At 42.4% G+C, this 15,801-nt stretch overlaps 1 protein-coding gene across 2 annotated transcripts in view; it reads left to right on the top strand.

Annotated features, from left to right (window-relative positions):
• Positions 1 to 15,801, top strand: part of MYO3A (myosin IIIA) — a 105,160-nt gene that overhangs the window by 72,880 nt on the left and 16,479 nt on the right. For both annotated transcript variants that reach the window (XM_044425270.1, XM_044425271.1), the window contains 8 exons: positions 131 to 208; positions 2,433 to 2,638; positions 3,706 to 3,817; positions 5,702 to 5,864; positions 7,391 to 7,477; positions 9,153 to 9,276; positions 10,172 to 11,423; positions 11,738 to 11,876. In XM_044425270.1, the coding sequence (XP_044281205.1) occupies positions 131 to 208; positions 2,433 to 2,638; positions 3,706 to 3,817; positions 5,702 to 5,864; positions 7,391 to 7,477; positions 9,153 to 9,276; positions 10,172 to 11,423; positions 11,738 to 11,876 (2,161 nt within the window). The remainder of the gene's footprint in view (positions 1 to 130; positions 209 to 2,432; positions 2,639 to 3,705; positions 3,818 to 5,701; positions 5,865 to 7,390; positions 7,478 to 9,152; positions 9,277 to 10,171; positions 11,424 to 11,737; positions 11,877 to 15,801) is intronic.

Genomic DNA, 15,801 nt, shown 5'->3' with positions numbered 1-15,801 from the left:
CGCAACTTAGGATGGGCATGTTTCTCTTTTAATTGTGTTCTTTTAAAGAGAATTTTGCTGAGAAGGTGCCATAAGCTTCAGATGCTGTACAGATAAGAAATCCCCCTTTTCTTTTTCTTGCTGCATATAGAACGAGCCGGAGGATTCCACGCATCATCCAAGAGAAACAACCAGTATGAAAACACAGACAGTTGCTTCATATTTCCGAGTAAGGCCTTAGCTCTCCTTGGTTTTTTGATACATTTGCTTGATGCAGCAATGAAGGATTCATTTCCTGATTCTTTCCCCCTTCTCTCTAAATGCATCTCTTCTGCTACTTCTTAGGTGGGAGGATGCAACATGGTATTTATGAGCATCCACATGCTCCCATGGTCCTTCCTTGATGGCCTTTGAGGCATGCTACTCCCTTCAGTTTTTATTATAAAAATTATATAACTATAGAAATAGTTATATATTTTGTTTCTTGCAGCTGGGACTGCTCCAAAGCAGGTTGCTCTGCTCTTTTTGCAGGGCTGTCTTTTTTCATTCCTGGGTGTGGTTTCATTCCCAATCATACTGACAATTTCCCCTTCTCTCACAGAAGCTAAACTGGAAACTGTTTCTATCCCTGTGCTGCTTCACCACCTTAGCTAACTGGGAATCAGAGGCTTCACTGCCACAAGCAAACTACAATCTTGTGGGCATTACTGGTTGAACAGATCCCACCTTATATGAATTGCAGAAATCCAGGGGGACAGCTGGGTTTAGTTAATTATATTTCATATTCATAATGCCACTGAAAGGTGTTCCTGCCAAATCTTTGATCAGGCCCATTGTCCAAGCTAGTTGAAGTTTGCCATTATGTCATTGATAGTATTTTAGTTCTGTAGTGCCTGCTGAAATTGTAATTGTACATTCAAGGAGTGCAGTAAGATGGTCTTTGAATTTACATTTGAATAATGCACCATCAAACAGTAATACACTATGGCTGTTATATTCTGTTGAGTCACCCTGTATTGCACAATTAGTTTCTCTGTTTTGAATAAGAATCAGCATTAAAGCCATTCTGCAGAACACCTGTCAGAACGCCGCTTTATGCTGCAACTGCCATTAACAATTTCTTGCCAATAGGCAATTACATTTCCACCTGCTAATTAGGGCAGCAGAGTTGGCAGTGGGCACGCCATAGGTGCCATTTTCAGTGTTTCGTTTCAAGGCATAGGATGTGACAAAATAGCATTAAGAATCCTGAGCATTAAAATCCTGATCTCTGTGTCTTTAAGCATAAAAGTACGCAAGCAAGGAACAGGTTTTAAAAGTAACAGTTTGGGAGCTAACCAAACTTCGTCACGATTATCTATAGGAAATGTGGGTGGTAAGCTACAAGAACAACTTGCAGGAGACCGTTGAAAACCTCCACTGCAATTTACAGCATTTACCTTCACACATTTCAGAATTGTTCAAGAGGACAGTTCAGTTCATAAAGCAACTCAAGGATTTACAACCTTATTTGCCGGAAAAGTCAGGAAAATGTATGAGCTCAATCCCTCTGAATAAGCAAGAAGCTCATAAGCAACTTATTTGAAGAAGCCTCTTCTTACACAATGCATTTATTTGTTTGATAAATAAACAAATCAATCCCGTAATTTCTGCCACTGAAGTTCCAGAGGTAGCAAGCCTTGCTTATTGAATCTAGGATCATGTTGCAGCTGAAGCCATCGACTAATAATGGAATTCTGTGCCTTTGTCATATTGAAGGGACCTTTCAAATTCAGCCTGTGGTAAAGCAGAAGAGGTATTGGGATGGATAACTGGAAGAAATATAGTATGATTCCAAGACCCATTTCATCCTACCATCACATATACTTTCAAGGCAAGATAGAGCATGTTAAACAAATTTAAATAAGTGTTTCCTATTATTCTAGCATACCCCAGTGTAGATTAATCATGTGAATTTCACATGTGGACTCTGCCAATTCAGCAATCTTGCCAAATTCCCTTTTTGAAAGGATTCTTTCATCCTAATGTATTGGAGGTTTCAATTAGTATTTTGTCCAGCTTTGCTCTTACAATATATCACCAACTAAACTTAGATATTTGACCCTTTTCATTCTGGTATTGTTTAAGGATTATCAATATTAGTGGATGACAATAAAGAACTCTGCTCCTAGTGCAAGAAGAATAGGTCACTGCATTTTTGAGAATATAGAACTAAAGTTGTTGCCACATCCTTTCTATGGTCTGTATGCACAGTTTTAATCAGATGCCTTCAATATTGTGTAATTTCCAACACCAACCGTGGGGAAGCCCATAATCTCATTAGGTCACGGTAAAAATTAAACTAGATTGGCAGTAATACAAACTTGGCAAAACTCTTACTTGCAAGGAGGGAGGCATAGGTACAGGTACAGAAACATATATGTTCCAATATTTCTTCCCATATCTCCTTTCAGTACTCATTAATGGATTTACTATCTAAAATGGTGGTTGGCCAGCCTCACTTTGTCCGTTGCATTAAGCCAAACAACGATCGGCAGGCACACAAGTATGACAAAGAAAAAGTGTTGGTTCAGCTGCGCTACACCGGAATTCTAGAAACGGCACGGATTCGGAGGCAGGGTTATTCTCATCGGATTCTTTTTGCTAACTTCATTGAACGGTATGCCCTTTACAGGTGGTTTTTGTAGATAAGGGATAGTTTTGCCCCACTCTCAGTTTAGTATTGAAGTTCTCTGCAGGCAAACATTCAACCTAATATTGCTGTACAGATTTTTCTGCACTAGATTATTGTTCATTGGAAAACTATGTGAAACTGACTTCACTGAGAAGTATTCTGTATAGGATAATGAAAATATTGTCTCTGTGATGTTAAGATTATACACCAAGAGGTATCAGGATGCCTGTTCTCTAGTGTTTTAAAGTGAGTATCCATGTGAACATGGTTGCATGATATAGTTAACATTCAAATCTCTGAAATGTTCTTTATTTTATTTGGCATTTTACAGTTTTTAAGCTTGACTTTGAAGAATCAGGATGAAAAACAAAAATGATAGGAGGATTTTAAGTTTGGATACATTGGAATCCATATTGTCTATAAAAGTACTAGTTCAAAGAGCGGCTGCTAGCAGGCTCCCCATGCCAAAAACTTGCTTCCTGTGCAAAATCAATATGCTGAGGATTGTTTGCCTCTCTGGTCTGGTATGCTTAAATAACAAAGAATTTTGTGGCTTCTGAAAGACCAACACATTTTATTAGTTTTCTATACACAATGTTTTGTTTTGATATTGGAGAGCAGGCTGACATTCTTCACCTACATGCTGAAATGGTACAGTTCCAAGAAGGCTGTTGCAAATGGTTTTTCTGAATGGATGAATCAGCTCACCTAATTAAGCCAGGCTGGAGCCCTATGAATGCTAGACAGTAAAAAAAAAAAGTCCTACGATTGCTTGTATTCCCCAGGACATTTTTCTTTCTAAACATGGATAGGATTGTGCCCTTGAAAGCTTGGACGCTTTGTGGCAATTGTTATCTCGGCTGCTTTTCTGTGGACCCATGGCTTTGGAAAGCCTTTTAGCTTGAAGTCTAAAGGTCATATATAGAAATTCACAGGGGCTCTGAGCATTTCAGTTCATTTGTACAAAAATCAGATAAAAGCTAACTGATCAGCACTAAATGTTTTCTTTAAGTGCAATATAAAGAAATAGGTTCTCTCACTCTCTTTCCTAGATACTATCTACTGTGTTACAAATCAAATGATACCCCCCCTGTAAGCCCTGAAACTTGCGCTGCCATCTTGGAAAGAGCCCAGCTTGATAACTGGATCCTTGGGAAAACTAAGGTAGTATCTTCTCACACTGGGCACAGTCCACCAGGAGCAGATTGCATTCAAGAAAATGGGGTGCAATGAATGTATTTTATTGTGCTGTGGTTTGCAAAAAAAGAGCAGCCTTTTGAGCAAATCTGGTTTCCAGTATGAATGGGGATTCCTATGTCTTGCTCTAGCTAGAGGATCCAATACCCATAATAACATGACTCCAGAAATCCAAAAATCCTTGTCCACTTCACAGATCCTTCCACGCCCCCAGTACTACCTATTGTTGCCACAGTCTTTGCCTCTATATTGTCACAGGAGATCAAGGAGAGGGGGCCAGTAAAAGACAGTTCAGTCTTGGTTCCATCAAGGCCAGAGTAACAGCCCGCTTCTGTGTAGCATCGTATTAAGCAGCCAAGGTACTTCTTTCTCCCCAATTTCCCATTGCAGAAGACAAGGAGTGCGGGTGCACTATTTGCTCTTATCAGTCCAGTGAGCCCTTACCTTCCATAAAGGGTTATCTTATACCCTAGGGATGACACATGGTTCAGGGATAAAGCGCGTTTTGCATGCAAAGTTCCCAGTTTGAGATCTTCTAGGAAGGGCAGGAAAAGCTCCTGCCTGACACCCTTGAGAGCTACTCCCAGTGTGTGTGTCAAAGGGGAGGGTAAATGTTAAGTAAACCAAAAAAATTGTCCGAACTCAGACAGATGCTGGGAGTTTGAAACAGAATTCAGTTCTGTTGTCCTCAGTGGCATCTATACTATTGGATGCATCTATATGGTTTTCCCAGTCTGGTGTCCACCAGATGTGTTGGTTTATAACTCCTTTCTGCCCCACCAACATGCCCAGTGGCCAAGAATAATGGGAATTTTATTTCAAAACATTGGGGTAGCACCAGGGTGTATGGGCTGTTCCAGAAGAAGACCTGCCCAGAGTCAGTAAGTTTGTTTGTACAGCCTGAAGCCAGTTGTCTCTGGAATCCTGTCTTATTCTGTACCTTGGCCTGCAGCCCAGCCACTTCCACTTTGAAGTTATTCACTAGAGTGACTGCCAAACAAACCAGGCTTACTTAATGTGGCACCCAAATTGGTTTCATGGCTTGTCACTCTTGAACAAACCAGGAATTGTAAGCCAAGAGCAGAGCTAGCTGTGCAATTCTGACTTGGAAAAAGACTTGTGACAAACCATAGTGAACAAACCATGAAGGTCCCAATACTAGGAAAAAGCAAAGACAGTGCAACTAATGCATGATAGGCCAGGATTCCAGAGCATTCTGTCTTAGTCTGGTGGTGCTCCACCACTACAATCAAATCCGAGGGAAGATGGCCTATAACTTTAGATCTATAGCTCAGTGGAAAGAATGCATGGGGTGAAGCAAGTTTTTAAAGGAATAGAAAATATAAATGCAAGCCAGAGTCTTCTGGAATAAGGGCCATCTTTGGAGGCAGTTTAATGTATCCAAAAGCTGGAGACAAGCTGATGGTACAAGAGAAGGAGCATCCTTTCTGTATGCTTGTTTAATTTATTTTCAGCATTTATTTGTATAAGCTTGTCCCTGCTCATTTCGAAATGCCTTGGCATATACTGAATATTCATCATTCACATATTTCTGAGAATGTGTTTCGCCACTTGCATTCCTTCTGGTTTTGGTGCTGCCCTTTTTGATTTTGCTTGCTGTAATTCAGTAGAAAACGTCAGCTTCAAAATGGTCTCATAGACATTCAGCCACCCTGGAATTAAAATTCTTGGGCTTCTCAGTAGTTTCCCTGGACTAATCAGTCCAAGATTGCCAGAGATCTGAAAAACTATATTCCTCTTCTTTTAAACTGTGGAAGCCTCAATATTGACAATGTCATCTATGAAAGCAAGTGTCTTAATTCTATAACATGTAGTCTTTTTTTAAAAAAGGTGTTTCTTAAGTACTACCATGTAGAGCAGCTCAACTTAATGCGAAAGGAGACAATCAACAGGATTGTTTTGATTCAAGCATATGTCAGAGGATGGCTTGGTTCAAAAAGATACAGAAAACTAAAGGAGAAAAGAGAAGGAAGTGCAATTAAAATACAATCAGGTAATAGTCTGAATTAATATATAATTATGTGTGCATATAAGGTCTGCGGTGTATGTGTGTGAGTGTCTAGATATCAAATAAGACAATCAGATGTAAAATAAGAGATGGTTCTGCTGTTTCTAATCTTTGCATATTATCCAGTTATATCATGTTTACCTTGCTTTATTTTAGGATAATGTAAGCCATCTTAAGTGGGTGCTTAGCCTAAAAATGTGGGAGATAAATGTTCATATAAGCCAATGAATAAAACATAGAGTCAAATCTACAGAGCCTTGAACTTGTGGTCTGAAGAGAGAGATCTAGCACACTTGCCAAGAAGAATTCCTCACACCAATATGCTTGGGAGGACAGGTGATACTGTCAACTCCTTTCAACAACCCCGAGTCACCAGCATAATGATCCTGCCAACAGCAGCTTGGAGAATCTGTTGCTCTTGCCGTCTAGGGACAGCGTTTATTCTGCTTCTCTCTGCCTTTCCCTCACTCAGCATCAGTATTAGCGGATCCTTTTGCCCCTTTAAGGTGTTTGCCTCGTATACGTTACCTTATAGTTCTGGTCGAAGTTATTATCTGGCCAATACACTTCTGAAAAGTAGACTTTCTCAACTGAAAAATGCCTAATACTAAATGATTGGCACTAGAGCTCTACTAGAGGAGAGCTCTTTGGCAATGATGCCAAATGAACCTGAACAAATGTAAAATAGGAGTGATCCAAGGTGATAATGAAACAGTCAGCTGGTCACCCATATGAAGAACTTTTGCTCAACATGCAAGCATCTTCATGGCTGTGTTTAAAGCTATTCATGCATTTAGTATAATGAATGGCAATTTGATCTGGTAAAAGGACATAGTCCAATCTAGAAGCTGTTGAGATAGTCATAGCAAGAAATGTGTCCCAAGCAAAGAGCTGAAACCCCAACCTTGAAATGTCCTTCCATTCTTACAGGTAGTGCAGTTCTTTCCATGACAGCTGCGGCTCCGAAGTTAGAAGGCCACCTTGGGCTAGCATTGGGAGGTGGGAGGGTGGGGTGTGGGAGTGGGGAGTAGGGCTTTGTTAGGTTATGATATGCTGTAGTGGAGCCTCAGTGTCTCCTCCTCATGGCAAAACACTTAGATGGCCAAAATCAGCCATCCAAATGTTTTCCGGGGTAGGAGAAGCATGAAGGTCATCTTTGCCTCGATACTCCTTCTGTCTTCTATCAGAACCTTGTGATCCTCAAAATTCCCCCAACTTGGATTGTGCTGTAAGAATTGAACTTTGATTCTATTAAAACAAATGGAACTGGTTTAATAACAAAGTAATTGCAATTCTTTAGTCCACATTTCTAGCATAGAATGCTGTTTTTTCTGTTGGGTTGAGCCAATTTGTGCTTTTGAGTCATCACCTTGGAAACTGCCACAAGATCCCATTTTCATTGCATATCCTAAACACTCTTCATTTTCCCTCCAGGTAGGAATGCAGCAGTAGTTAAGCAAACAAAAAAAATCACAACAACTTACTTTCAAAGTTATTACCATCTTCTTTAGCTTACAGGGGATATGTCATTCGCAAAGAGTATGCAAGTGCAAGGGATGCATACAAAATGGAAGTGTGCATTACTAGACTTCAGGCTGGTAAGAATTGATATTTTGAGTCCCTTAAACTTTTACTGAAGGCATGCACATAATTCTTGTGTGTGGATATGTATTTAAATTATTGGGAAGAGATCAGCAGCCTTTGTTTTTAATTCAGCTTCTCTAACCTGGTGTCCTTCAGAAGTTTGGAGCTGCATTTCTTATCATCCCTGATCACTGGCCATGAAGGCAGGGGATGATGAAAGTTGTAGTCTAAGCCATCTGGAAGGCACCAGACTGGGGAAGCCTGGTTTAATGTGTTTCTGCCTCAGAGAGCCACAGGGATTTGTTAAGCAGTAGCTGAGAACAAGAAGTTGGAATCAAATCAAGGGGGGCAACCAGGAAGTCAGAGCCAGAAAACCTTAACGTTGCCCAGGAAAAGTCCTTGCCTGAATAGGAAATGTCATGCCCTTCCTGCTGAGGACAAGCAGCGGCCTGCAGGGGCAAAACTACTCCAGTTCTAGGAACTCTACTATGTGGGAAAGGCTCCACCCTAATATTCTGGAACCTCAGCAGAAGGGGCACAGTGAACTAAGGCTTTCCCTCCAGTGACTCCTGGCAGTTCTCTTGTTTGGAAGTGCGATGGTGTTTTGTGCCTCCACCTTCCCTTTTTGCGTGGTCTGGTATGTTGTGCAGAGGCTGCATGTTCAAGAGCAGGTGGCTCTTCCAGATGGAAACGTTTGGTTCATGAGAGTGAAATGCATTCAGAGGTAGACCTCAGAGAGTTTCTGGTAGAGCTTGGTAGGTGGCCAAGGTGGTTCTGATGAGTGAGGCTGCAGAATGGAATGACAGGGCAGGAATAATCAGTAGGGTCTGTAAGCAGCATACCCGTCCATCCCTTGTTTCGCAAAGATTATTCACAAGAAGGAAAATGTGATATGGAGCAGGAAGGGACATGGGGAGCTGTTGAGCAAAGAGAAAAGCCAGTGAAACCAACCTGAGTCCAGGAAAGCAGCATGAACCTAGAACCCAGTCTTTTCGCTCTTCCCTTGGTGCTCCTTCCCTTGATTGAAATGCTGGCTCTTACAAGTCTTGCTTTCTTCATGTTCCTATGGACAAGAAGAAAAACAGTTACCTATTTTCTCTCTGGATTAGTCAGATCTGTAGATGGTACATGTTACTGAAAGATGTGGCAGGATCCTTAATTGTAAGAATGAAGCTATTATTTCACAGGAGGGGGTTTGATGTTTGAGAGCTCCTCTATTGAAAACTCTCTCCACAAGTAGAAAATTAGCACATCAGAGAGTGAGACTAGAAAAGAACCTCCCCACCCAAAATACAAATGTGCTGTTTTATTTGCTGAGTATTTGTAGGAGAGAGCATTCCTTTTCTTCACTCTACCATGTCAAGACTTGTCCCTCTCACTCTGCTGCATCTGTAGACCAAATCACTTGATGTAGTGAATGGGCTAAATAATTCCAACTCTGCGGGAGGGGATTGAACATATTTCAGGTAAACAAGCAATTATGTAAGAGGACCTTCCCATAAAACAGCCCTCCATTTCGGAGAAGTTGGACAAATTGTTAGCCCACAGAAATACAGCTTATGAAAAGACCCCTTAGCAGTTATTGGGTTGCATAAATTCACCCCCCAACCCTGTGGTCACAGTGTGGCCATTTAATACTTTTGGTTTATGGCATTTAAAAAAAGTTTTATTGTTGTTATTATTTGTCAGTGGCAAGAGGATACTTAATCAGGAAGAAGATTAAAGAAGAAATGGATGCAAATCATAAAGCAGCAACAACAATTCAATCTCACTACAGGGGATACAAGCAGAGAAGAAGTTTTAAAAGGAAAAGGTATTGTTTGCTTTGTTATTATGATTGTTCCATTAAATACCATCTCCACTTGCAATAAAATATAGCCAGAAAGTAGCAATATATCCTAGACCATGACAAACTGCAGTCTTCCATGCGGCCAGGGTGAGAGATATCTCATCATATTAACCGTTTTCAGTAGACATTTCATGGAAGGGTATGTGATTTCCATTAAAAACACTGAAGGCAAATAAATAAAAATTCCACTACTAACTCTGTATCCACATCTGATTTCAAAAGGGATTTGGTGGCTGTAAGTCCATGTATGTTGTATTTCTGACTCTATTTGTTAAGGAACCAAGAATGTTTTTAAAAAGCCAAGGTTGGATATTATACAGATGTTGAGAGTCCAACCTTGACTTTTTAAAAACATTCTTGGTCTGCAATTGAGATGAAGGAATTGTCTGGCTAGGGTGGAAGGCTAGATTGGAATGAAGGTCTAGGCCAAAAAAGGATTTCTGGAACAACAGAGACACTTTGGCCCATTCCCATAACTGGATAGTTGATCCTAAAATTCCTCAGATATCTCAAATAAACAACAACTTGCATGAATATGATGGTATCTCATAAGTAAGCTACTTATTTGACTTCAGTCAGAGTGTACTGACTTGAGTAATTTGTTAGTGAATGCTTTGTAAGCCATCAAAATGGCTGAGTTGGAGATACAGAAGAATAGTACTCTTCAGATGTCTGTATCTTCATTTTTCAGCCCCTGTTGTCTGCTGTAAGCAGAATAAGAATAAAAACAAGCTTCTATGGTTTTTCTTTTTAAAAAATTCTTCCCACTGACATGTTAATGTGTCCACAGTGCCCTGAGGGCTCTTGTAAGGTTATAACAGCTGTCTCCTGTACTATCTCCTAAATGTGTCTGTTTCAGGGAATCACTTCTCAGGAAGGAACAACCTGAAACAGCAGCTAGTCCAAGCAAGGAAGAAAATGGTGAACAAATGCCAGAGTCTGAAGCTTGTTCAGCTGTTGAACAAAACCATCCTCGTACTGAAGTGGAGGCTGCTATTATTCTTCAGAGTAACTACCGGGGCTACAGAGAGCGGAAAAAGGTCAAAGAGCGGTGCCAGAAAACGGGGTGTGCGGATGCTGTAGAGAGCTCATCGTCAGAGGCTGAGTGTGATGCAGCTCCTGTACAGAAGGCCCTTCCTCATACAGAAGAGGAAGCTGCTGTTATCCTACAGAGCAACTACCGTGGTTACAGAGAGCGTCAAAGGGTAAAGGAGCAGTGCAAGACTATTGGCAGTGAAGAAGTTGCCCAGAGCTCACCTGCAGAGGTCGAGGGTGGTGCTGCAGAAAAGTCTTCTGCTCCAACTGAAGAGGAAGCTGCTGTTATTCTTCAGAGCAACTACCGGGGTTACAGAGAGCGTAAAAGGGTAAAGGAACAGTGCTGTAAGAAAATACCCAAGCAAGTACCAGCTTCAGTGCAATTGGCCCCACAAAATGTTCAGAACAGAACACAGGAAGCAGAAGCTGACACGGACCAAAACAATACGGCTCTTCCTCAGGACATCTCCTACCTGGATCACAAGACACTGGGGGAGAAAAAAGAGATGCTGCCCCAGGGAAAAGGTTCTTCAGTGAAGCACAAGCTTCCAGAGGAAGACAAAAAACAAGCCACTTCCAATCGCTTGTCTAAGAAAGCATCTGTCAAAAAAGTCAATGAACTTAGCCAGCAGGCTCCTCAGGAAAGAAGCAGTGCAGGAGAAAAACAGCAGGCTTCCATTGTTCCCCATGATAGCCACCTGGAAAGAGGGTCTCGGAAACAGGGCCAGTTAATTCCCAGTGAAAACAAAGCCAGTCTAAGGAAAGGCTCTGTGAGAGGCTTTCAGAAACATATTGAAGCCAGCAAACCAGCCTCAGCAGACAAAGAGAAGGCAGCATTAGTCATCCAGAGCAATTACCGAGGGTATCGCAGACGGGGACAGCTCCGAAAAGAAGGGAAGTTGCCTTGTGAGAGCCAGGAGAGCACCCACGGTGACCCAAAAGCTGGTGGAGGGCCCAGTCAAAGTCCTGGTTCTAAGGCAACAACAAAAGGGAGGCAGAGCTTTGGCCCTCAGGCTGGGGACCCGAAGGAGCGGCCTTACACGGAGAGGTCTGACTTGGCAGCTTTCTCCAGGCAGGTAAGAAATTTGGGGAGTAAATGTGCTTCTGTTGCTCACCCTTAAGGAATAAGCTGCAGGTACAGTTTGCATTAAGTGACAGTTCACTGAAAACGCATGCACTGAATCACACCATCTTAGACCACAGAATAATAATATCCTATTTTTAAACGTAGCAGGAAGGATTTGCTACACTGTAAGCATTTATGAAGGATTTTGAGATAGCTATAAAAGCAGATTTTTCTGCACAGAAAAGCATTTGTTTGCATTCTCCTGTCATGCCTTGGCTTTGCCTTTTAACATGCCTTTCTTCTCCCTGTATGTTTTCCCCCTAGATCTCAAAACTATCAGAAGACTATCTGGTGCTTCAGCAGAAACTGAATGAAATGATTCTGTCACATCAACTGAGGCCTGTGATGCTCTCCAAAGACAAGCAACCCAATAGCCACCTTGCCCCTCGTGTGTGTCAGCCTGGTAACGAAACTCTATCTCCTTCCGTAAAGAGAGCGTTTCTTTGGCTCAGGGGGACATCCTGCGCTCACGGCTGCTTCTGTGGCTCAGACAGCATTGCTTTGTGGTCATGGGGGAGCCCCATGCATGGGAAGGTGAAGCTTTACACCAGTAAGAAAGCCAGGGTGGAGGAGTGGCAGGAGTGTTGGGCTAGGACTGAGGAGGTCCACATCTCGCCCAAGAAGCCCACTTCGTGACCTTGGGCCTGCCACTGAGTCATGCTGAGCTACCTTCCAGGGCCTTCCTGAGGATAAAATGGAGAGATTCCTTGCAAGAGGAAAAAAAGAGGGATGAAAATGCAATCATCCTCATCTCCGAAATCAATGAGGCAGAAGAATCCCAAAGGCCATCCAATCCAACCTGTTACCTTAAAGATGGGACCTTCTGCCATCTCTGTTCAAGCCCACCTGGGACAACAAGGTGCAGTGTGTCCTAGAGTGCAGGTCCATTGTGGGTGGGTGTCAGCAAACTGATAACCTCAGATGAATCTAACAAGGAAATCAAGGCATGTGTAGAAAAAAGGCTTAGAGAAAAGGTCCAATTCATACCAATGGGACCATTTTTTCTAAATCTGGTTACAGCAGAGGGGAGGGGAAAGGACATCCACATGAGCTTTTTATTTATTGGACAGAGTTATATGCTGCTTACTAGACTTAAATACTTATTTCTAAGATGCCTTCTGTCCAAAATTGCCCTAACCACATTAAGCATACACAAATGGAAGAAAATGACCAGCCCCATTCTTTGCCCCTGTTTGGCTCCACCCTTACCCACAGCTGACTCCAGCCTAATCCCAGCCTAGATCCTCCCAAAGAGCTAAGTTACTATTGCTCTTGCAATTAAAAAGGTTCCCTGTCCAAGAAGGGAATCAGGGCAGCTGAACCAAGCCATTACGAGGAGTGGACATGCATATCATCTAAGTGCTATTGAGCACGGACTGCCATTGCCATCAAGTGAGTCATGTCAAGCTCCTCAGTTCTTTTGAAAACTGCAGTTTACCTGCTTGGTCTCTTAACTTCTCCTAAGTGTGTTCCTGACATCAAAACTGAAAAGGATGCTGGATTAAAAGTTTGCCTTCACTGTCTCGGCCACTCCTCCACCTTGACCGTACCTGGTTTCTCCTGTTCATGAGCTGAAATGTTAAGCTGGATTCTGGTCAAAGTCTAAGAGAGGCCTGACAGCATGAGTGGTGCTTCTTAGCTAATATGGATTAACGGTTCAGAGATGAGTTCAGGAAGTAACAAATCCCTCTCATTACAGAACACTCATGAGAGAGGCTAGAGCAAAGACAGCTGCACCTACATTTCCTCTTCTTTCCATTCATATAGGATTGGAAATGGGGAAAAAAGATGCAAAGCACTTAGTGCTTGGAAATCTTAAGTGTGGGATGAGTCACTGGTGACATCAGTCCTGCAGGCTTGCAGGTCTGAAATGGGCAATTCTAGAAATCTGCTTTAAATCCCACAGTTGGGGGACACCCAATATGGATCCCATCGCGCAGTGTTGTCTTTTGGGATAAATGTAAATGCAGCTATCCAGCGACATGGCTTATGCAGTGTAGTGGTTAAGAGCGTGGAACCGGGACTAAGACAATCTGGGTTCTAGTCCCGCTCAACCATGGAGCCACTCTGGGCCACTCACAGACTCTCAGCCAAACCTTCCTCATAGGGTTGTTGTTGCTGTGGGAATAAAATTAAGAGCAGCAGGATGATGTAAGCTACTTTGAGATCTTTAAAAAAGAAGGCAGGAGAGAAATCAAATAAATAAATACTACATGGTTACATACTGATGTACTCTTAACATAATGAAATATTTAAGCAGTAAACATACACATATGAAATCATGATTTCTATTACATTATTGAAATAATTTCAGGTACAGTAACAATAAAAGGCAATATGAAGAATAATGAGATGGCACAGCCTAGTAACTCCAATTAATTATAAGACACAAAATGCCTAAGTGAAGCTAGTGGTTTGTTTGTGTTTTTCCTCAGGAGACATTTAAAACGCACCACATTTTCTGCTTCCCAAAATGTGTGGGGGAGAGTGTTCCAGAGCATGGGCAGTGTCACCAAGAAACCTCATTCAAGATATTATGTGGTAGCATTCCACTGGTCATAGAATAACTAACTAGATCTGAAGATCTGAAGCACTGGCTGGGTATAGATAAGGCCAGGAAGCCTCCCAGATAAGGTTTCTTCTGTTTCTAATAATCCTATTCAGGACTTTGGACAGCACAAAGATAACTTTAGAATGATTCCTTCCTGATCCCTTTCTGCCCCTTTTCTAATTTATTTATTTATTATTATTAGATTTCTATCCCACCATTTTCTGTTAAAGAACTCAAAGCTGCTACATCATTCGCTTCCTGCTGCTCTCAATCTTATCCCCACAACAAAAAAATTATACAAATTTAATAAGCAAACACACAGTCAGGCCATACAAGGTAGGTTGGACTGAGAGACTGTGATTGATCTAAGAGCACCCAGTTGGCTACATGGCCGAGCAGGGACTAGATTAGTGATGAGTATGCAAACTGCAACCCATAACTCATTTATCGCAAAGTGCCAACACTACAATAGAACCTGAAAACTGAGGTTTTAGTTTAGAAAAAACAACTCAAAGCCAGTCCAAGCAAGTGTGTGTGTGTGTGTATCCTAACAGCGCACTGAGTGGCCATGCGAAAACTCAGATGAGTTGCGCTAATGGATTGCAGCTTGTGACGCCATCGCCTGGTGCTGCTTCTCCTTTCCGAGCATGCGCATGGACCTATGTGCGCTGTTATCCGATTCTCAGCTGCTGCAGTGATGTTGGTGCAACTTGGTTCGCATGTTGCCAGAGAGGGCTCTGTGTGCCCACTGTGGCCTGCATGCAATACGTTGACCACCACTGCCCTAACCCTATCCTGGTGCACTCCCCTAACCCTAATATAGGGGTAAAATACCATTGAAAATATGACAATTTTGGAAAAGCCTTCCGAGTAGCTTTTTCTGCACAGCTCATCATTTCTGCCCATGCTAAACACATTCCAACCATCAAAATCATGCCAGGACACCTGGTTTGTGTAACTCTAACCCAGAGATGGTGAACCTGTTATTTAGTTATTTATGTATTTATTTATGTATTTATTTATTTATTTAAAACATGTTAGGCCGAGTGCCCAAACTGCAACCCAAAACCCACTTATTTATCGCAAAGTGCCAACACTGCAATAACACCTGAATGCTGAGGTTTTAGTTTAGAAAAAACAACTCACAGCCAGACCAAGCAAATAGATATATATCCTTGGCAGCATATTGACTGGCCATGCGAAAGCTCAGATGAATTGTGGCTAATGAGTTGCGGCCGTGACGTCATTGCCTGGTGCCGCTACTTCTTTCCAAGCCTGTGCAGGGCCCCTGTGTGCGCTGTTCTCCTATGCTCGGCTGCTGGGGTGACTTGGCTCGTGTGCCGACAGAGAGGGCTCTGCAGGCCCACTGTGGCATGTGTGCCATAGGTTCTCTACCACTGGACTTGATCATAGAATCATAGAACAGTAGAGATGCAGGTGGCGCAGTGGTTTAAACCGCTGTGCTGCTGGGCTGGTTGATCGAAAGGTCGCAGGTTCGAATCGGCACAGTGGGGTGAGCTCCCGTTGCTCCGTCCCAGCTCCTGCCAACCTTGCAGTTCGAAAGCATGCAAATGCGAGTAGATAAAAAGGTACCACTTCAGTGGGAATGTAACAGCGTTCCGTGCACCTTGGTGTTTAGTCATGCCAGCTACCTGACCACGGAGACTGTCTGGGGACAAACGCTGGCTCCCTCAGCTAGGAAACGGAGATGAGCAGCGCCCCCTAGAGTCAGACATGACTGGACTTTAATGTCAAGGGGAAATATTTACCTTTAGAG

This window comes from Varanus komodoensis, unplaced genomic scaffold (genome assembly GCF_004798865.1).
Source record: "Varanus komodoensis strain SLA01 unplaced genomic scaffold, ASM479886v1 scaffold15, whole genome shotgun sequence".
Classification (NCBI taxonomy): Eukaryota; Metazoa; Chordata; class Lepidosauria; order Squamata; family Varanidae; genus Varanus; species Varanus komodoensis.
This window is presented reverse-complemented; position numbering and strand designations above follow the sequence as displayed.